The sequence below is a fragment of the Peromyscus eremicus genome, chromosome 2 (genome assembly GCF_949786415.1).
Source record: "Peromyscus eremicus chromosome 2, PerEre_H2_v1, whole genome shotgun sequence".
Taxonomy (NCBI): domain Eukaryota; kingdom Metazoa; phylum Chordata; class Mammalia; order Rodentia; family Cricetidae; genus Peromyscus; species Peromyscus eremicus.
Genome location: NC_081417.1, coordinates 109308181 through 109332041, shown reverse-complemented (window position 1 = coordinate 109332041; position 23861 = coordinate 109308181). Strand labels below are relative to the sequence as shown.

Genomic DNA, 23861 nt, shown 5'->3' with positions numbered 1-23861 from the left:
GAGGGGAGAGGGAGGGAACAAAAGGGATAGGGAGAGGGCATGGTACTAAATACATAGAAAAATACTTATCTTTTGCAATACAACTAAACAATTGAGAAGATCAGTGCTCCAAAGGAAGTAATGTGTAACTTTAGAGACAAGAAGCCATGGCAGCCCAGAATAAGAACAGAAATTCAGTATAATGGATATTAAATTTCACTAAGTACTCATTTTAAATGATTATGAGTAAGAAAAAGAGTACTTTAAAAAGTCACTGATTTTAAAAGGGGGTTGTGGGTTATGGAGATGCTCAGTGGGCAAAGTGCTTACAGCATAAGAACGGGGACCAGAGTCTGGATCCCCTGGACCCACAAAAATGGTGGGCAGGCATGGCAGCTGCCTCTAACCCCAGCACTCAGGAGGCAGAGAAACAGGGAACCCCAAAACAAATTGGGTACCTAGATGAGCCACAACTGGCAAGTTCAGGGTTTGTTGAGAGACTTTGTCTCAATAAAGTGGAAAGTGATTGAGAGAGATCCCTACCATCAGCTTTGAGCCTCTCTATGCACACACGTGCACCCACACATACAAACACACAGCAGTCACTTTTAAAAAGGGTTGTTACACAACCAAATATTTTGAAATTGGTATAATTAAGCTAGTATTCCTTGAATGTTTCATTTATCCCCTTCAGAATTTTAAACTTAACTATATTGAAATATATATATGTACAACAAGATTTAAATGTTATTATAGTTTCAATTTCAAGCTAGGCACATACTTGTTATCCTGGCATCCAGAGGCTGAGGCAGGAGGACTCTGAGTTCAAGGCTAGCCTAGGCAACATAATAAGACTATCTCAGAAATCTAAAACCATAAAAGCCTTAATTTGGAGTCATGTCTTGGCTAAGGTTACAAACAGTTATAATGAGAATAAAGTGCTGAACAAGTTACCACGGCTTATTGTAGGACTTTAATAATATAGAGAGGAAATGCGCTAACTGAAGTAAGCAGTTGCACAAACTGAACTGAAATACAGTTTGAATACACACTCAGGAAATACATTTAAGAACTATACAAACTGAGAAAAGGAGCAAATGTTTGGTTGGTATAGGGTCAAGTTTATCTCCCTTTTGCATCAGGTCCCTATGAAAAGCTGAAAGCTTCTGCAAGGGAAGAGACAGGAAGAGGAAGCAGTCTAGTTCCTTCTGATATGCTATGAAGTTGCAGAGTTTACCAACCAGCGTGTACTGAGCAGCAAAATCTCAGGAGGAGCCACTTTGACCTGGGGAAATGTTTCTGAAATATTCTGCCATCAGCACATCTGTTTACTCCCCAGAGTTTCCTTTCTAAAAGTATAAATAAAAACTACTGTGAGCAAGATTCCTTGCCTCTACCCTGCAGTGTAAGTGCTTCTCAAGTTGTTTGTATTATTAATCCCCATAGGAACCTTTTGTTGGCTTGTTTTCCCTTTTACTCAGTCACAGTCATCTCACTCTCCTGATAGGGTTTCTTTCACCCTTTCTCTAAGAAGTAATATTGCCCCTTGAGAGTAAGAGTACTACATTAAGAGACCGGGGGTGGTGTGTGTGTGTGTGTGTGTGTGTGTGTGTGTGTGTGTGTGTGTGTGAGAAGGGGGGAGTCACGTGGGTTCCAGTAATAATCTCAAAGACAGAAAGGGAGGCAATTCACAGATGGGCACTGTTAACATACATCATCTCAGAACAGTTAAGAAGATTATCATACACCTCTGGTGATTTTCAGATAAAAGAAAATCCTTAAGTGTGGGCAATGATATAAAGAAAAGAATGAAGGCTTAAACAAACAAAAGAAAGAAATAGTAGAAGAAATAAATTACAACATCAAAATTCAAATCTTACTAAAGAAAATTTTCAGAAAAAGGAAAACTTGACCATAGTGACAGACTGTATTTTCATCTCTATTGAAGTCAGTTCTCACTCTTTCTCAACTTTCTCAACTGCACATGTGAAGAAAGCACAGTGACTAGTTCTCAAAGGAAATGTAAACACGAAGCCTGAAGGTTGGTAAACAATGCAGTCCTAATCACTGACTTTGTTTCCTGGGATTTACATTTGCCTTTAAGAAACGTTTTTCACTGTCTGTTGCACTGAGATAACTTAAAGGAGGAAAAAGCTTGTTGAATTAATATCAACCTTAGATAAGTAACTATACAGACAAATTAATATAATTTCTTAGTTTATAGAGAAGAATACAGGTTTTAAAATACTCAAATTAGCCCAAGAACCTAAAAATAAGAGAGAAGCAATCTAAATATTGATGAGTGGATAAAGTGCAGCATATATATGTGCAATGAAATATTACTCAGCAGCCACACAAAAAGGAAATTCTGTCCTGTGATACAACATGGAGAAAACTTGAGTCTACTACGCTAAGCAAAGCAAGCCAGTCACAACACAACACATGACTGTACCCATATGAGGCACTCTTAAGAGGCAAATTCACAGAAACAGAAGTAGAATTGTGATTGCCATGAGTTAGAACAGAGGGAACGGGGTTGTTCAATGATAAAATTTCAGTTTCACAAGATGAAAAAGTTCTGGAGCTCTGCTGTATAATCTTGTGCATACAGTAAACACTACCAGACTATACACATGTAAAACTGGTTCAGATGGATCGTCAAGAAAATAAACAGCAAACACTGCTGGAGGGAATGTAAACCATTGAAGATAGGACAGAAATCAGTGTGGAGGCTCCTCAAAAAACTAAAATGATATGAAGGACTCTGAGTCAACAATCACAGAGGTACTTGCACATCCATGTTTATTGCTGTAACCATTTCTAACAACAAAGCACTAGAACCAGCCTGGAGTCCATCATCAGGCGAAGAAATATAGAAAATGTAGTGCATATACACAATGGAATTGTAATTAGCCATCAAGAATGAGATCATACATCTGCAGGAAAATTGGTGCTACTAGAAATCATATGTTGCACAAAATAAGCCAGAGTCAGAGAGACAAATACCATGTTTGCTCTCACGAATGCAAAACTTAAATTTGTGTGTGTGTGTATATGTCTTATTAGTATAAAGGGAACCATGCCCATGGCAAGGGAGGAAGAGGTGAGGGGATTGGGAGGGAAGAGGGGAAAATGGAAGTGGTATTTGGAGGGAGGAAGGGTATCAATGAAGTGGGACAGAGGGCATGAGAGATTCGTAAACCAAGCACAATGACAAACATGCACACATGTATGAACACACCACTGTGACCCTCATTTACTTTATATACAAACCTAAAAAATAAAGTGAACAGCAGCTTAGAAACTAAGTTTGGTGTATTTTTAACATACTAAAAAAATAAAACGTAATTGCAGGTGTAAGCCAATACTGGAATGTACCTCTTCCAGTTCTTTGGCATGTAATTCACCAGAACTAGTAATCCTATGGCAAACAAACTACACAAATCTACGTACAAAATATTTTTTAAACATAGAATAACAGAAATTGTCTATTTTTAGTGTAACTTTTAATTAACTAGCATCTTATTATCATCATTAATAATTTTAAGAGCAGGAAAGAGTGACTGAGGCAGTATGCATTATAGGCCCATAAATTCGCTATCCAATTCCTAGGCAACCATGCTTTCAAACACAGATTTCTTTGGATGTTAGACGCTAACATAATACATACACTAACTGTGTAACTCCCACAGCAAGATCTGAGACAGTACTGGGCGATCAAGTACATGACTATTTCTACAATAAAAAGCATGAATAGTCAGTTCAAGTCAGAATAAGTTTTATTGCCAACAACATTTTAGATTTTGGGAATCCCCATAAAGTATAGGTATTCCATTTCTAGTATACTTAAACATTGTGTGTGCACATATGCATATGTACTGGGCATGCCTGTGTGTGCACATACATGTGGAAGCCAGATATTGACCATGGTTATCCTCCTCAGTCACTCTCCACCTTATTTTTGAGACAGGGTTTCTCACTGAACCTGGGGCTCAACAATTTGGCAAAGCTAGCTTGTCAGTAACCCCAGAGAACTGCTTGTCTCCACCACCTCAGCATTGAGATTACATACATGTCACCATGCCCAGCTTCAGAGTGAGCAGTAGGGATCCAAACTCAGGTTCCCCTTGCTTGTAAGCACTTTACTGACTTAACCATCTACCCAGCTTGGACCATTAAATACAGAAATAAAAAAAATACACAAATAAGCAAACATGAAGTCTTCATTTTCTCTAAACTCATTACCTGCCAGCGTATATCCAAACAGACAAAAACGCTAATTCAGTCACCACACCATGATAAACACTCAGAATCCGCCAGTACAGAAACTCAAGATTCTATATGAATTTTTTATAACTTTATTCTTTGTATCTGATCTCGAACCTATGTCACTTGACACAAAGTTTTTTGATGACTTAAAATAGGTTTAATCTAAATTCAAATATTGTAGGTCAGCAGGAGAGCAGATATCTAGCACCACACACACATACTACATACACAAAATGGTACAACAAAGCCTTCAGAAGCTGGCAATAGTCTATATTCAGTAAATACTCTTAAATGAATGAGACTATGCCAATGTCCTACTAGCAAGTTCCTGAGTAATGGCACCTAGAATTCTCAGATTGCATTTAGATCCTTCCTTATGGGAGTTTCAAAAAAACTCAAAAAGAATGAAGATGAGTTTTGAAGTTCCAATTTGCTATACAAAAAATAGAGACTATGAACTCTTAGCTACTGTTCTTACCTGAGGTCAAATTCCTAGCTGTTGTCTGTGACTTCTGCATTTCGGTTGATTTAAAGCTGAGATCATCCTGCATCATCTTTAGCTCTTGGTTAGTGATGGAGGATATTTGTTTCATACGATTTATGTTCTGCATATGCAGAGAAATAAACAAAAGATTTAGCTTTCCTATAAAACTACCAAAACCACAGGGATGAGATGCTTTGAATATTATTTTTAAATACATTCAATTTTGATGTTTTATAGAATGCAGTAGGATTTGGTTATGTTTTCACATAAGCTCATAATTTTTTCACTTGCTTTATTAAAGACAAAAAATTAGCTACAGTTTGAAGAACTAAATACAGATTTAATACACTAAAAATATTGAAGAAGGGTCATGTATTTTCCTCCTTTAGCATGATACATAGTAAATCCTCAATTTCTGAACTTTGGTATTCATTGGGTATGTCTATAAGAAAATACAATACAAATTACAGTGTAAAACATATTAACATCTTCTAAAATAATGTCTAGGTTTTAGAATTTTCTTAGTAAATTCAGATAAATTAGCAATGGAAGGAAATTTTAAAATGTATTCTAATCACAGTTCATGTACTACTTAACACCTATCATGTACATGCCATCCCTTCCCACATTACCCTAATTAGCTAAGATTTGACTACAGAGATAAACACTAGTAGCCTGAAGACACAAGCGAATTTAAAGGAAAGCGGTCAGTGGGCAGATGTAAAGGAGACTCGTCCCCTTCTGTGTTGTTACTGAAAAGTTAGGAGCCTGAGCTAGGCACCCAGCACTTACCCGACTGCAGTGCTCCAAGAGAGCGACGATGCTGGCTTCTATCTGTGCCTTCCGCTCCTGTTCCTGATTCTTGGTCTCTTCAAACGTCTCTATAAAAGCTGCCGGTTGGAAACATGGTAGATAATACCGACTACTGCTGACAGACTTAGCACTAAATAAACTCAGAGTTTTAGAACTTCACACTATTTTCCAGAGATTCCAAGTAAATAGAAATTTTAAACTATTAACTACATATTTTCCAATATTTAAAGACTGTTGTGACTTTAATATAAGTAAACTAGAAAGTTATACAGGCTCAAAAGAAATAGCTGATACCTGAAAAATCAGAAAAACTTCATTTTTATATATGACTTCCTTGATACAGCTATAATTATTAACATTTATAGTTGGCCACTGGCTTTATTTCTGAAATTAATATTACTAAATACCTATTTCATCTGAAAGTACCTTTTCATTAAATTAGTCAAATACTGGCTTAATCACAAATTCTATCATTTATTCAGATTACTAATAAATATTTGAAGAAATTATCCATTTGTCAAATCTAGAACTCATACATAGTTTTGCTTTGTTCTAATTTGCATTTCTTCAATTATTCCTATGGAGCTTCCAAAATTAAAAATAAGTAGTTAAAATTTTACTATTAGAGCTGGGCGGTGGTGACACACGCCTTTAATCCCACAACTTGGGTGGTAGAGGCAGGCAGATCTCTATGAATTCGAGGTCAGCCTGACCTACAGAGTGAGTTCCAGGACAGCCAGAGCTACACACAGAAAAACTTTGCCTTAAAAAGCCAAAAATAGGGCTGGAGAGATGGCTCAGTGGTTAAGAGCACTGGCTGCTCTTCCAGAGGTCCTGAGTTCAATCCCAGCAACCACATGGTGGCTCACAACCATCCGTAATGAGATCTGGTGCCCTCTTCTGGCATGCAGGCACATATGTAGACAGAACACTGTATACACAATAAATAAATAAATCTTAAAAAAAAAAATAAAGCCAAAAATAAATAAATAAATAAATAAGTAAATAAATAAATAAGTAAATAAATAAATAAATAAATAAATAAATAAATAAATAAATAAATAAAAATTACTATTAGTAAGATAATAACATAAACATTGAATGCATTCTCTAATGTATTTCTATTATATTTTTTCTAACTTATTCATTTTGGGAGCTCAATGCTATAGTATATATTTTAAAAATTTTAAAAACTAAATTTTATGTGTGGCAATCCAATTTGCATGCTAAATGACACTATAATAGATAATTATTTGATGAAGGTTTTAAATGGAAAAAAAAAAGAAAAATTCCAGGTTATAGAACCCATCCACTCAGAACCAACCTTTTTTTTTCTTAATAAATACTTCCTTTTTTTTTTCCAAAGATTTTTATTTTATTATGCATACAGTGTTTCTGCCTGCATGTATGCCTGCATGCCAGAAGAGGGCACAAGATCTCATTATCGATGGTTGTGAGCCACCATGTAGTTGCTGGGAATTGAACTCAGGACCTCTGGAAGAGCAGCCAGTGCTCTTAACCTCTGAGCCATCTCTCTAGCACCAATTTTTTTTTCTAAAAAAAAATCACTTTTTCTAAGTGGGTCAATGTGGCAAATGTCTTCAGTGCCTAGTACAAATAAATAGTAATCTATGAATTATATCATCACTTACCATCCATATTTTCCTCCCTTTTTTTAAGCTCCTTGTATTTTTGATTCATTTCACCTATAAGGAATGCAAAACAACATTAATTTTTAAAATTCTAATCATTATATTCTAAATTTGAAGTATTTCTTGGGTTTTCTTTATGCCATTAATCACTGAATATTTGATAATCAAGGTCTAATTGAATTTTAATTTGGAGAAAATTGGTTATGTTGCTTATATTTTGTTAGAAAGTCTTTTAAAGCAGCTAATTGTGCTTTTACAATCAGAAAAAAAAAAAAATCTCCTGACTGGAACGAGCTTACAGGCTTCCCATTCCAAATTTGAAGCTGTTCAGATTATACATGAGCACTACTGGTGACAGGAAAGAGAAGTTCCTATGCCATCTTCGAATAGTTTGCAGCAAGCATGAGAGCAGTATTTCTTACCTCACAGAGCTTAGCATCTAGAAATTCATGTTAAATACTGTCATATGAAAAAAAGATACTATAGAAATGTATAACAACTAAGTTAATTCAGGTACTGCGGAAAATCCCTAAATAATATTCATGCTACACTATAAAGAATGAATAGGAGGTTACATGGTCAGATATGCAAGAGTCAATGTCAAAAAATGTGACCAATACATACATTTGGAAGTGATGATGACTATGGTAGTGTAACCAGAGGATCAGTGGCCAAACTTGGCTTCTTGGGATACAACTGTGACCTCAAGTTTGGTAACAACAGCACAAGGAATTGAGAGTGGCGTGGCCACAGCAGAGATTATGGACTACAAAAGTAACAAAGATGAGACAGAGGCAGACTATGGATACCTCTAAAAGCCACGTCTCAGAATTCGGGCTTAACTAAAGAGCAACTGTGGAAAAACAATTTTAATTGTGTGTGTGTGTGTGTGTGTGTGTGTGTGTGTGTGTGTGTGTGTGTCCATGAGTGCAGACGCCCACTAAAGCAAAAGGCCTGGAGCTGAATTTACAGATGACTGTTAACCAACCACCCTGGGCACTGGGACTGGAAGTCAGGCCTTCTGCGAAGCAGTATACACTCTTAACCACCGAGTCATCTCTCCAGCCACTTGTTAAAGAATTTTAACAAGAGAGCAAAATGAAAACTTCTGAGACATATTTTAGCCCAGAGAACAAAACACTGGAAGTTGTAAGGGCAGTTACATGTCTTGGAAATCTGGGTAGATCAAAGCTGCTTGAAGTATGGTGGTAATTAGGATAGAAGTTAGTGACTTTTATCTCGGGTATCAAGAGCCAGAGTGAATGGATTATGATAAGAGAGAAACTGGAACCAAGGATGACTCTCCAGATTCCACTTAGGCAACTTGGAAAGGTGGCTGCATTGACTGCAAAGGGGAACAGGTTGATGGAGAAGCTGCATACAGAAGCGTTGAACATACTGAGTCTAATGAACATGAAAGTCATGTCTAAAGGGACAAAAATCCAAAGCTAGAAAGGACATTTCTGACACAGCAGTCTCACAAAGGAACCATTAGTAGGGGTGGATTATGTTAATAATAGAGTTTCACTGTAACAAAGACTGAGCTATGGAAGTACAGATCTAATCTCAGAGTAAGACTGTCGCAACTCCATGTACCTAGGGCATCAAATAGAGAAAGGAGAAATGTAAGCTTGCTTCAAACCAGTTTCTTCAGGCCAGTCAATCAGTCCCTAGCTTCCTGGAAATAACTAAAGGAGCCCAGTGACACTAAAAGGATGGAAAGAATAGCAAGCTGTCCCCAAGGGGATTCCCAGTTAAAAGCCGGCACTGGAAAGGACCTTCAGAGACCAGAGCTAAAGAGGTGGAAGCAGGGGAGGACGCCAGTCCAGACACTGAAACTCCAGTAATCTATGTTCTGTATCTTCCTCTCTGGTACAGAAAATCTCACAGATCTGATTAAAGCATTTTTCTTTGGAAAGATTATTCTTTGTCTTCTCGTGGGCTCCTCCTCCTCCTCTTCATTTAAACCTGAGTCTTCTCAATTGACTTTTTTACATGTATATTTTGTGTATATGCACTCATATGTGCCACACACACATGTGAAGGTCATTTTGAAAAAGACTTGTGGGAACTGGCTTTCTCCTCCTACCATGTGGGATCTGGGATCAAGCTTAGGTTGCTATGCATGGGGCAAGTGCCTTTATCTTCTGAGCCAACTCTCTAGCCTTGAACTGACTTCCAAAACTGTACTATATCGATGACAATTTAATTTAGTCCTGTGATTTTAACTGTTTCCCAATTTTCAGATTCTTTCATCTAATTCCTTACTATATTAGTATTTAGATGTCCTCTGGGAACCTAAAACACAGTATATACATTAAACTTATCAGCAATTTCCCTCAAAATGTGTACCCCTTTATTTTCTATTATTTCGACTGTCCTTACCATCTACCATCATTTAAGTCAGGAACCTAGGAGTCCTCTCTTCCACTCCACACAAACCCACCCTTCTTGTTGCCAATATACTCAATGGGAAGGCACATCTGGCCAACATCTTGATTTACACACCTGGCCAGTGGAATTAGATGAAACAGAGCTTCTGCAAATCTCAGAAGATTCCCAAGCTTCAAAACAAAAATTCCTGATCACTCTTGAGAAAGAGACAAGTCAGAACATTAGTGAACTGGTCTATGCAGTAGCTAGAGTTTTTCTCGTCCTGCCTGGCCCATGGTCAGGACAAATCTCTCTCACCCGCCAGTCCCACAGCTGCTCAGACCCAACCAAGTAAACACACAGAGACTTATATTGCTTACAAACTGTATGGCCATGGCAGGCTTCTTGCTATCTAGTTCTTCTATCTTAAATAAACCCATTTCTATTAATCTATAAGTTGCCACGTGGCTCATGGATTACTGGTATCTTAACATCTTCTCATGGTGCGGCTGGCAGCGTCTCTCTGACTCAGCCTTCCACTTCCCAGAATTCTCCTCTCTCCTTGTCCCGCCTATACTTTCTGCCTGGCTATTGGCCAATCAGTGTTTTATTTATTAACTAATCAGAGCAACACATTTAACATACAGAACATCCCATAGCACTATGCTGTTTTCTCAATAGAAAATTAGTATCTGGAGCTGGACAGATGTTTTGGTGGTTAAGATGCTATTCTTCAGGAAGAACAGATTTCAGTTCCTAGTATTCATTATTGGGTGGCTCACAACTACTTCTAACTCCAGCTCCAGGAGTTTCAGCGCTCTCTTCTGGACTTCATAGGCACTTGCACAGGTGTGTATACACACACACACACACACACACATACACACACTCACGTATACACAAAAATATTTTAAAAATTAAAGTAATGGGGTTGGAGAGATGGCTCAGTGATTAAAGAGCCCTGGCTGCTTTTCCATAAGATCTGTTTGATTTCCAGCACCCACAGGGCAGCTCACAACTGTCTTGTGACTCAAGTTCCAGGGAATCCAGTGACCTCTTCTGGCCTCCACAAGCACTGTACCCAAATGGTGTACAGATACAGATGCAGGTAGGACACAGTCCAGACTGTCATTTAGTAGCACTACTATTTGGGGAGGATTTGGAGTTTGAGAACTAACACAGTCTAGGCTTAGTTCAGGCTGGACATTTCCCAGAAACCTGTGTTTCTGTCTTCCAGGAAGACCCATTTCCCTTATTTCCCTTTAGCTCTAGTGAACAGGGCATCTGGTTCCCTATTGGAAATACCTGTGGTATGTATGAAAGCCCATGCTATCCTTCAGGCTCCTTTGATCCCTATTAACATGTACTTGTGGTTCATATCAAAGAAACCCAGGCTCTTCTGGTCCCTTAGTTCCCAGGCTGCTCTGGCTTGCGTACCTGCCTCCCTGCATCTACTGTCCCTTTATAACATGCAAGGCTTCCCCTACGCTCTCACTTCTCTCTACTCCCAAGAGGTAGCCATGGCAGCTTTGGACTCCCCCAAACACCTCTAGCTACTCTCTACCACCTGAGAGATAGCCATGAGGCAGTTCCATATGTACAATAACCCTTTCTTCTTTATACCCATAGAGCAGTCTAGTTCAGTGGTTTCACTGCTCTCTCACTTACAATATCAGCATCCAGATCAATTTCTTTCGGCACCTGGGTTCTCTGAGGCAAACTATCTCCTACTCATCTCACTTCTACTGTTCCTCCTGTGGAATAGCTTCTCTACTACCATTCTGATCTCTACTATGAATAAGTTCTTGTTCATTATCTTTCAAGAAGACTACTACTTCCTAGTCTATATAACCAATTTTTGTTAATGCAAACTATGATTTTAGCTGCTTTTGAGGTGACACCACATTAATTTATACTGAGCTGTTATTTCAGATCCCCTCTAACATTTTCACGCATTTAGTGAGCCATGACAATTTCTCCTATTTCAATTTCAGTTAGCTTGGATATCCTACTAAATTCCATATTTTTATATTTAGTCTCCCCTCCACCTACTTCTTTCCTGTCAATGTAGCAGTAAGCAATAAATTCCTATTTCAAGTATTTTTAAATTGCTACGTTAAAATGAGCACATAAAAATTAATGATTTAAACTAACTTTTCACTTTAAGCATCATCCAACTTGCAAAATAGTTTAGATTTTGCCAAAGATGTTTGTTTTCAGCTAGAGAAACAACAATACTTCTAAGCTACAAGGTATACTTTAAAATACACAGTAAGAATTGGCAGCTTCTGAGAAGTTAAGGCAGGGAGATTTTGCATATACTAATTACTTATCTCAGGGCTACACAGAAGTGGCATATATATCTTGCAGTAGTGAGGGACAATGTCTACATACTGCTTGATGGTATGCAGGAAGGGTACAGTCCATGAGGCAAGGAAGTCATAGCAACTGGTCTCATCAGGTTTACAGTTTATAAGCAAACACAGGTGAATGCTAGTGTGTGGCTTGATTTCTTCTTTTTATTCAGTGTAGGCGATACCCCATGTAATGGCCCCACCCTTAGTTAATGTGGGTCTTCCCACCTCAACCTAATCCCTCTCAGGCATGCCTAGAAAGCTTGCTGGGTAGTTCTGGATAGTCAACCGTTAATATTAACCATCACAGTGAGTGTCACACCACGTGGGTTTGGGGAGGCTGCTTCAAATACAAACAAAACAAAACAAGCAAGTCCAAATTCTCGAAATAGGGAAGTATGAAGTTACGGCTAAAAGCCTCTATCTTAAGGAAAGCAAACAACAATGTAGAAGTTCATTTCCAGAGTATTATTTTAGATTCCATCTTAGTAGTGGCATGTACCAAATACAACATGAGGGCCTCAATTATTTTCCAGAACAGTGGTTATCAAACTTTAGTATGAATTCAAGTTATTAGGAGGGTGGCTAATACACAAAATATTGAGCCCTATCCTCATGGTTTCAAACTGAAGTCTCAGGTAGGGCCTTAGAATCTGTATTCCTAATTGGTTTCAGATGATGTTGAGATAATACAACTCTGATAAAAACCAGATAGTATTGCTAAGCCAATGTCCATATTCAATGAGTTGCTCTTCCTCGGATATATACTGAGAATCCACAGGCTAGTAATGGTAGGTGCCATTTGAACAAATTACAAATAGGAAAATGCTTTCTAGATATGCTTGTGAAAACAAGCAGACAAAGTACTCAAGTTTCAGTGTACAAGGTAATGGCATTCATGGTAACAATGCTAACAACTAATATGTGAGAACTTTATTGCTACTCTTAGTCACATACACATTCATTTTTTTACCACAAAAATCTTAAGTGGTAAGCACTCATGTTATCCCCCCACTCCCACCCCGTACCTTTTAAATAAGGTTTTGCCTTTGTAACTCAGGTTGATCTGGAACTGGCCTCAAGCACTATGTGGAAATTGTCCCTCATCAATGTATATATATATGTGTGTGTGTGTGTGTATATATATATACATATATATATACACACACACACATATATATATATATATATATCTTAGTTTTTGTTAGTTAAAGTGATATACCCATCCTTTGGCAGATCCATGGTTGGCCTCGAACTCACAATCCTTCTGCCTCAGTCTTCTAAGTGCTGAGATTATAGGCATGTAGTTCCATGAACAACTCTTACTTCCCTTTTAAAGGTGAAGAAAGTGGGCTAGTGAGATGGCACTGAGGTTTCATAAAAGCATTTGTCTTGCAAGCTGAATAGTCTGAGTGAAATCCCTAAAATTCATGACAGAAGGAGAAAATCAACTCCTGAGAGTTATCTTCTGATCTCCATTCACACCTCATGGCATACACACACCTGAACTCACAACACTTCTCTCCCTGCCCCCCCCCATCATGCACACACCAATAATAATAATAAATTGAAAAAATTTTAAAGATGAAAAAAGTGAGGTTGGATTGGGTGCACCTAAAGAACATGTCCAAGATCAAACAGTTAAAGTAGCACTGTATGGACTCAAGTCAAGACATGTTTAGTTGCAGGATTTATAAACATTCTGCCTTAATTTTTTTATTTTACCTGTATACCACTACTAATAAAAGACTCCTAAAACAAACCTTATGAACTATCTGTATAAGAAGTATCTTATGCAAGTTACAGGATAGACAGGGCTACACAGATACCTTATATAAAAAAAAAATGTAGTATCCTACCGGCAAAGTAAGTATATTTTGATTATTCAAAGCTGCATATAAATTATGGAATAAGTTATAAGTAATTATCTCATGTTAGGACAGTGATTTGGAGGCCCTACATACTTCATGTGTATGTCTATTATATCTACCATACTGCCATATCAGATATTTATGTCTGTGACAGATTAATAATCACGATTATTTATCATGCTATCTAATCCAAACCTGGGGTAATAGTGGATTCTACAAATAAAGGCATAAATTTTAGGAACAATGATCAAACATTCTTCTTGCAAAACTGTGTGAATGTGACTGTACCTTGTTAACTGTGTATGTTAAGTCTAATCTACATAAACAGATTCTCAGAAAATTAGCCCCACCTTATGGATCTTGATAAAACTGCATATTCAGGCCCTCGGCAATAGTCACAGAAGTTTGGAATAGTCATGGAGTGGGTATATCACTTTAACTAACAAAATCTAGGACATTTATATAGCTTGTATTGGTGAATAACAATGTCCACATAAAACTTCCTAGTTGTAGTAAATGGCTCAATCTTTTGAGAAATTAACAAAATTAAAAGTAATAACTCTAATTTATTTTGGTTAAAATTTCACTTGCTGAAATTTATTCTGTAGAATACACATGTTAACAAACATGATGTACAAGAATATCTATGGCATCACTATTTGTTCTGAGTTAGGGTCTGACTATAGAGCCCTTGTTGTCCACAGACTCACTACATAGAACAGGCTGGCCTTGAACTTGAACTCACCTGCCTCTGCTTCCCAAGTACTGAGATTAAAGGCATATGCCATTATGCATTTTTTTTTTTTTTTTGGTTTTTCGAGACAAGGTTTCTCTGTGTAGCTTTGCGCCTTTCCTGGAACTCACTTGGTAGTCCAGGCTGGCCTCGAACTCACAGAGATCCGCCTGGCTCTGCCTCCCGAGTGCTGGGATTAAAGGCGTGCGCCACCACCGCCCGGCTGCCATTATGCATTTTTGATAATGAAAAATAGAAATAGCTTTAATGTCAATGTTGAGACAGTGAATACTATACAACCACAAGTGTGATGGCAGCTAATGGTTGTCACAGTGCTTAATATGTACCAGCATCATTCTTGAGCCTTTAGCTCCTAAGAGTAAATGAAATATGCATCTTCATATGGAATGATGTATATTATATAGTTTTTGTGGTTTGATTATGAAATATCCCCATAAGCTCATATGTTTGAACATTTGGTCCCCAGGCAGCAGCACTGTTTGGGGTGTTGTGGAACCTTTGGGACGTAAAGCTATGCTAGAGGGAAGTAAGAGCATTGGGGCAGGCTTTGGGATTTTATAGCCTGGTCCTAGTTCATCATGGCTCTCAACTTCCCCTGTGAGGATGAAATGTGATTTCTCTGCTTCCTGACTGCTGGGCTAGCCCCATGCTCCTACTACCATGACAGACTGTATCTCCTCTCAAACTGTAAAATCAACCCTTTCTTCCTTAGGTTGCTCTTCTCAGGGTATTTTATCACAGCAACAGAAAGGAAACTAATGTAATAAATAGTTAAAAGAAAATACTCAAGCTTAAAAGAACTATACAGTTTTACTTTATTTAAAATGTTTATAAATTTAGAATAAATCTAATTAAAGACTAAATATAAACAATGATTACCTCTGAAGACTTAGATGAGTTTGAAAAGACAACTTTTTACTACATATGCTTTTTTATTGTTTGAATTCATTACATCAAATATACATCAAATAGATATATCAAGGTCTCACTACATTGCTCAGGTTCCCCTCTGACTCCTGATCTCAAGTTGTCCTCTAGCCTAGCTTCTTCTGACCTAGCCTTCTGAGAAGCTGAGACCACAGGAGTATACCCAGCTTGGGCACTGTTTTGTTTCTGACAGGGTTTCCCTTTGTAGCATGTCCTTTGAACCTGAAATCTTGATTCCCCCTCACAACTGTTATGATTACAGAAGTTTGTTACCATATTATGATAAAAAAAAATAATAACAATTTTAAGAGCAGGAAAGGATGACTGAGGCAAACTGAAAAGTCAATGTAAGTGTATGAGAATGGTCATCTGCAATCAAACACACAAACACACACCTACAAAACACTAAAAGCCAGAAAAATGAAGCACACTCAAGGTGATAACTCTTAAAGATTCTAAGTCAATTTTCTAATTGTAAAGACAGTAGCTTGCACACACACTTCTGTCCTGGAACTCACTCTGTAGACCAGGCTGGCCTCCCACTCACAGATCTGCCTGCCTCCTGAGTGCTGGGGTTAAAAAAGTGCACCGCTACAGCCAGCTGAACACCCATTTCCAGTAATTACTCTTCTCCAAGCCCTCTTAAAGCTACAATAAAAAGCTACTTTTTTGTTGGTTTGTTTGCTTTTTAAAGTATAAACTCCCAAGAATGGGGAATAGGAAAGAAAGCAGTAGAAATAAAAATTTGGGAAATAGAAACAGATGGACAACTGATAACTAATTTAGCAGACCTGAAAAACCTTCAGCCAAGGCTAGCAATGGGTAAAGCTGAAACCCACATGATTTCAAAAACCCCCAGCAATTCTGCACAGAAGGGTACTTACTTGTCTTCAGCACCTATCCCACAAAAGATTTGGACATACATTAATAATGGAAATACTGTTATTATCAGAATTTATTTAATGTAAAAGAGTAAAGAGAAAAACAAAGGTCTGGCTTGAGGTTAAATGATCCAAGAAATGTTACAGTGGGGGACTAAAGCATGAAATGTAAACTCTCAAGTATTAATTTATAATGAAAATAAATATTTCCAAGCAATTGTTTTCCCAAAAGCAAGTGGCTATCATACATGAGGCCCAGGTTTCCTCCTTAGCACCAAGAGTAGGGGAGGCGAGAAAGACTATGAGATATAAGCCTTGAGAGAAAAGGTGCTAGTAATACCCTGTTTTGTCTATTTTATTATAGTCTTACTGATTGTCTTACTCAAGGCAACCATGTTTTTTCCATACTTTCCTTTGCTCATACAAAAAGTAATTTGGTTCACACCTGAGAGGCTGAGTTAGCAAGATCACCAAGGTTTTGAGGCCAGTGTGTAGCAAGCACTTAATTAAAAATTAAAAAGGAGCAATTAAAGATGTATTTACTTGGTGGCTCAGGCTGCTGTAATCTCTTCAAGGGCCACACTTTCCTTGGTCCTAACTTTACATGCTATTCTCGAGACAGGGCAAGTTTTCAAATCTTTCCATTCTGCTTTTTCCTCACAATTCTCACTGTCAATCTGGCAAAAAGCAGCTAGCATAAGCTATACAATCGCTGGAATGCTGAGTTCCCCTGAAATTTCCTCTCCCCAATTACCTAGTCGGTCCTTTAAATTTCAGCATAATCCATAATCTTAGGACACAGACAAAGCACAGACAAGTTCACTGCCAGAATAAAATATGCATGATCTAGTTCTTGTTCCCATTTAAAACATCATGAGTATACTCTTTACTGTTTGCATTACTATTGGTATCCTGCTCTTCTTAATTCCTACCAGAATTATAGTATTCCTGGCATTCTTTAGATCATTTCTTCAAACTTTTCTAAATCCCTCCTATAAATCAATTCCAAAGATTTAAGGATCATATACCAAATTTAGTCATAGCCACAATAACTCTTATTTTAGAAATTTTCTTTTGTGAGAGGCGATTAAAAAGGAACTTGAGATAGTATAACCCAGGCTATCCTTGAACTCAGTATGTAGCTCAAGTTATCCTTGAACTTAAAGCAATCTTCCTTCCTCAGCCTTCTGGGTACTGGGATTATCAACTTGTATCAACAAACCCAGCTTGGTATGGGAGATCTGCTCCCACTTTTTCTCCCCCCAGGGTACTCTTGAGGTATGAGGGATAAGAGATTTAGAGAGAAATATAGAGGAGAAAGATAGATAGAAACACAGGATAGCCTCTGGAGAGCCTGGGTCAAAACCCACCAGCCCCTTCTGTCTCTGCTAAAGAGCTATTTATAGAAATGCCAAGGGGTGGAGCAAAAGACTTGCCCTAGCACAGCCAAGTGCAGACCCTTCCAAACACTTAGTAACTATACATGTGGTCAATCTATCCCCTGATGCAGCCCTGCTGGGTAAAGCAAGCTCAGATCTCACTAGGAAACCTCTGTGGACCCCAACAGCTTGGTACCAATTTTCTATGACAGTTTTTTTTTTTCATTTTTAGCATTAATTTAAGAGAGAAAAAAACTTGTTTTGGCTTATTTTCAGATGTTTCCATACATTATGGCAAGGAGTGTATGGTGGAGCAGAATAACACACATCATGTAAACCAAGAAGCAGAGAGAGAAAATGTCTATGCCATTTGAGTCCCCATCCTATGGAATGGTACTGTCCATATTTTAGTTGATCTTACCCCCTAAGGTAGTCATCACAGAAAACACTCTCATAGATAAACTAATTTAAGTGCTTTGTAATTAAATCAGGTTGACAATCAAATTAACCATCCCAGGTGAAAATGCAGATATAGACAAAAATCTACCACTTTACTGGAAAACATGAATCCAAAGTAGGGATCCTCTGAAAAAATAATAAAAATCTTTGTAGTCAAGATTTCTATGGAGAGTGCAAACCTATAATCTAAAATGAGAGGACCCAAAGAACAGATTAGAGCTCAGTTTTCACCTTTAGTCCATTGTATAATTCCCTCTCTCTTAAATTCTGGATTGTTTAGGTTATTCCACAAGCATTTACTTCCCAGATATAGTGCATGAACTTGATTACTGAAGTGAGTTAAGAAGTAGTCCCTGCCCTTGAGGGCTTACAATCTAAGAAGGAGGACAAACATGTAAGTAGGCAACTGTGATACAGAGTGTGGTAGAGTAACAAGGAGAAAAGTTACTCAGCTATGCCTAGAAACTAGTTAGGGAAGGAAGTTCAGAGTTATGTTCAGTAAGAGGGTGCCTGAGTTAAATCTTATAGGATAAGAATTTAGTCAGGTGAACAGAAAAACAATTAAAAAGAAAGCAATGAAAGCCAGAGGTTAGAGCATAATATAGTTGAATGAATGGTAATAAGCAGAAACATAAGGGAAGAGAAGTAGACTGCTATTAATAAATTGCTACAGAGCTGGGCCTGATGGTTCCTATCTGTAATCCCTGCTTTGGGAAGCTGAGGCCAGCCTGCGGTATACTGTGAATTCTAGGCAAGCCTGAACTACACCTGGTTTAACAAGACCTGGTTTAAAAGGGGGACAGAGCAGAGATGACTATGGGATGAACCGGAGGCTGATAGATAAGACTATAGAAGAACTAATTTGACATATAAAAATTTTGTTACCTTGTGCATCAAGGTGAACCATATTTAAATGACACTGAGCCACATTTTGCATAAATCATTCTAGCAGAATTACATTGGAAAAACTGAGAAGGGGCGAGAATGTAGGTGGAGTAACCAGTTAGGAGGCTACTGCAATAGTTGAGGCAGAAAGTAAATAGGTCCTGAACTAACAAGTCACCTTCTACAAACCCCTGAGTTGTTGCAATAACCAAGGAGGATCACAGCAGAGTAGTAGCAACAAAAATCCCTGATACATCAATTCACTTACCTGTGAATATACACACGCGCATCTGTTTATATATATACATTTACATATACTTGTGCTTTTATCACTATTACACAATTATGGATTGTTTTATTCTACATTAATAAAAAAGACAAATGTTTGAAACAAAAAAGGAAAACAAAGGAAAAAAGCAAAGCATTACATATTCTATATATCTTACAAGTTCAATTAATAATATATTTTACTTCCCAAATGTATCATTTTAGTAGAAATATAACTATAAATTATAGTTTTGGAAGAAAAATACTTAGGATGCAATCTGTAAAGTTTCTAAAATTGAAAACATTGGATTTCTCAGAATACATATATTCTGCATATATAAAAAACAACAGTAATGAAATAACATAGAAAAAAGATACAAAAAATTGTAAGATAAGAATCAATTGAAGAGATCCACTGCACAACATTAGAATAAATATTCTTTCTTCCCCCTTGGTTCTTTTGAGACAAGATTTCTCTGTTATGTAAACTTTGCTGTCCTAGAAACTCATTATGTAGACCAGGCTGACCTCAAACTCATAGAGACACAGATGCCTCTGCCTCGCAAGTGTTGGGATTTAAGGTGTGTGCTGCCATGCCAGGCAACAATGTAGTATATTCTTAAAGATCATGAAGAGTGGATTTTGAATTGCTCTCATTACATAAATAATGTGTGAAGTAATGCATATGCTAGATGGACTGAGCCATTCTAATGTATACATACTTCAGAACATGCTAGAAACAATAAATACACATAATCTTATTAATGAAAACAATGAGTAAATACATTTTTAAATTAACATGACCTTAGTATTATTTTATTATAAGCCTATCTTTGTTACAAATGCCATTTAATACATAAACCTTAGTGAGACATTACCATTATACTCATTTCCCAGATCAGAAAACTAAAGCACAGGCAAGTTTACTTACCTAAACTAATGTCTTCCTGACCTTAGAAGCCTTATTAAAACCATTAGTAACCAGAAGTAGATAGAATTATGTGTTTCTAAGAACATTTTAATTTCACAAATGAAGTACTTTGAATCAGAAAATCAAACAGGCTTAGGCAATGGAACTAAGATTTAGAGTCAGTAAAAAAACTCTGGTTTAAGTCTAGTCTACTACTCACTAACTTGGAGAATTTAGCAATTCCTCAGAGCTTTCACAGGTTTAAAATGGATTATCTAGGACTCAAAGGTTTCTTGTAGAGTGCTCTGTCAGGTACGCAATGGATCAACAGAAACAAATATCCTTTATATGACAATAAAAAGGCATAAACACCATCTTTAAAATCAAAGTGAAAACAAAGTTTAAGAAAAGGAACTCTTTTCCCTACTGTGAATGTCTATTATCATTCAGTGGTAAACTATCCCGACTTCCCCCACTAACTGATAAGAATATATAGTTATTCCTTGTTAATCCAGGAGCAAATTCACTAGTTCGCAGTTAACACATTTATTCATTTGCAGTTAAGGAAACTGTTTAAAGCAAGAGTAAGCTGGTTAGGAATTACAGCACCCACACCTCTTCTCCCACACACACATACTCTACCACAGAACTTTTACTATTAAGGCCTCAGCTGGGGAAAATCTGGACAATCAGAGCTTGTTTCCTTATAACTGAGCCCAGCCAGAAAATCAAGTCTCTCTGGGCTGCTTGTGGGATTTTTTTACATGACTGTCACCTCCTCCATTAGGAAAAAAAAAAAGAATCCTTTGGAAAACTAAATACTTACCTTACACAATCACTAAGTTACTTAAAATTTTAGTCAATTCAAGTAGTTGTTTTAATACTACTTATAATATTGGTACATATTTCAGTAACTAAAGTTAGGATTATCACAGAGAAATAATAAATTCTAAGAAGCCACTGAGATCATAATTAATATGTCTGTACAGATATGTTAATTACATTTTTAAAAACTCAAAAATACACCACAAACATTACCTTGGTGTTCCTCTAAATCCATGTCAAGTTGTCTAATTTCTTCACTAAACTGATTAATTTTTTCCTTTATATCTGTTAACCTGTTAAAAAATATTAATAAACTTTAGAAGCAACAAAAGAAAATACATAAATGAGCATCATCAAATTGAAAACTTACTACTACCAGAACATCATCAAAGATTAAATACATCTCATAGAATGTGAGCATTTTTGTTAAGTTGTGTATCTGGTGAGTGAATTGTATTTTGAATATATGAAGAACTCATTGAACTCAATACCATCAAAAATAAATTCACATGAGAACGTGCAAAGGACATTAATAAACACTTCTTCAAAGAAGATATACTTTCATGGCCAACAGCACATGAAAAAAAAAATTCAACACCATAAGCCATCAAGGAATTGCAAGTAAAAGCCATAGAAAGATAGTAATTCACATCCACTGGCATGGCTATAATGAAATGACAGATAATAAAAAAAGACAGATAATACTAAGTGATAAATATGTATAAAAACCTGGACTCTGATATACCGCAGGCAGAAATGTAAAATGCCTATTTGTATAGGATTTACAATGCTTTTTATGTAGTCATTTGATCTAGACTGGACTCCAAATTTATAAAGTAACCACATGAGCCAGCAATCCTATTTCTGAACATTTACACAAGAGAAGTAAAAAAAATAAATGCTCACACAGAACCAGCTCATAGGTGTTCATGTAAGTATGATTCCTAATAGCCACAAAATAGAAATAAGTCAAAGTCTACCAACTGATGAATAAATAAAACATATCATATGCATACAATAGGATATTAATTGGAATTAAACCACAGACCATCCTTGAAAATGTTAGGCTAAATGAAAGCATGTAGCCACAGAGGACCAAAAGCTGTGTGATTACACATATGAAACATCCAGAAGAGGCAAATACACAGGGACACAGAGTAGGGAGGGTAAGGAAAGCAATGGCTAAAAGCTATGGGATTTTATTGGGAAGACTCAATTGGGGGTGCTGGTTGTCTAACTGTAAATATAACAAAAAGCTCTGAATTGTATGCTTTAAATATATAATGTACATAAGCCATCTCTTAACAAAGCTATTTTTCAAAGCAATTATACTAGGCAATGACTCAGAATTAAAAGCTGGAGACTGAAAGTTCAATAAATCATTAATGTGAACTACAGGAAAAATGCCTATAAAGCATATTAAAATTTTAGGATGTAATATGAAAGATGAATGAATATGAAATTTCCTGTTTCAAAGGTACTTACTGTCTCTCCATGCTGGCTATTTCCTGATTATCTTCTTTAACCTATATAGGCATAAAAAGAAAACAGTATGTAAAGAAAAACTCACTCTTAGACTATCTGAAAGAGAACATCACTAAGACTATTCACAGATTTCCTTCCTTCTTCCTCAAATAAACTTTTACTTATCGTCCTGGCTAGTTTCATGGCAGCTTGATACAAGCTAGAGTCATCTGAGAGGAGGGAACCTAAATAAGGAAAATGTCTTCACAAGATAAGGATGTAAAGCCAGGTGTGACTGTACACACCTTTAATGCCAGCGATCAGAAGGCAGAGGCAAGTGGATATCTGTGAGTTCAAAACCAACCTGGTCTACATAGTGAGTTCCAGGACAGTAAAGGCTACAGAGAGACCAGTCTCTAAATTAATAAATGAATGAATAATTTTTTAAAAATCAGGCTGTAGGCAAGCCTATTTGACATTTTCTTAATTAGTGATTGATATAGAAGGGTTCGGCTCATTGTGGGTAGGCACATTCATGGTTCTGGGTTCTATAAGAATGCAGACTGAGCAAGCCATGGGGAACAAGCCAGTAAGCAGCAACTGTTCATGGCCTCTGCATCAGCTCCTGCCTCTGGATTTCCTGCCCTGTTCTGAGTTCTTGCCCTGGCTGCTTTCGATGATGAACTATGACACAGTCTAAGTGAAATAAATCCTTTCCTCCCCAAGTTGCTTTTAGTAATAATGCTTCATCATAGTTGTATAAACTCTAACTAGGACACTTATCTACCATGCACTATCAGGTTACCATATTTTCCAACATGGGTCAGTTAACATTAAGTATCCTGAATGCCTCAGACTCTCCCACACCCTAAGGGACAGCTACCAGATTTGGGAAGCCCCAGTAAAATCAAATTTCAGAAAAACAATGAGTAACTTTTAGGGCACATTTATACCATGCCACGTAGTATTTGGAATATACATAATTCCTTATTTTGTAGAAGAGATATGCATTTATTAATCCTAGATTTTTTTGAGACAAGATTTCTCTATGTAGCCCTGGTTGTCTTGGAATTTGCCATGTAGACCAGGCTGGCCTCAAACTCACAGAGATCTACCTGCTTCTGCCCCTCAAGTCTTGAACTAAAAGTATGTGCCACCAAGCCCCACTTACTCAGGTTTAACTAGCACTCTCTCCTTTCCTGCCCCTAACCTTTTCTATGCAAGTAATTTCTGAAGTTTTAGATTAATTTAATTTTATTACATTTTAATTTCTTTATTGTATGTGGGGTTTCACTATAGTGCAGCTGTGGAAGTC

At 37.1% G+C, this 23861-nt stretch overlaps 1 protein-coding gene across 2 annotated transcripts in view; it reads right to left on the bottom strand.

The window, feature by feature from the left end:
- The window catches only part of Ift74 (intraflagellar transport 74), a 74201-nt gene that overhangs the window by 9269 nt on the left and 41071 nt on the right, over nt 1-23861 (bottom strand). For both annotated transcript variants that reach the window (XM_059254531.1, XM_059254532.1), the window contains 5 exons: nt 22568-22608; nt 21296-21375; nt 7198-7251; nt 5525-5622; nt 4727-4853 (listed from right to left, as the gene is read on the bottom strand). In XM_059254531.1, the coding sequence (XP_059110514.1) occupies nt 4727-4853; nt 5525-5622; nt 7198-7251; nt 21296-21375; nt 22568-22608 (400 nt within the window). The remainder of the gene's footprint in view (nt 1-4726; nt 4854-5524; nt 5623-7197; nt 7252-21295; nt 21376-22567; nt 22609-23861) is intronic.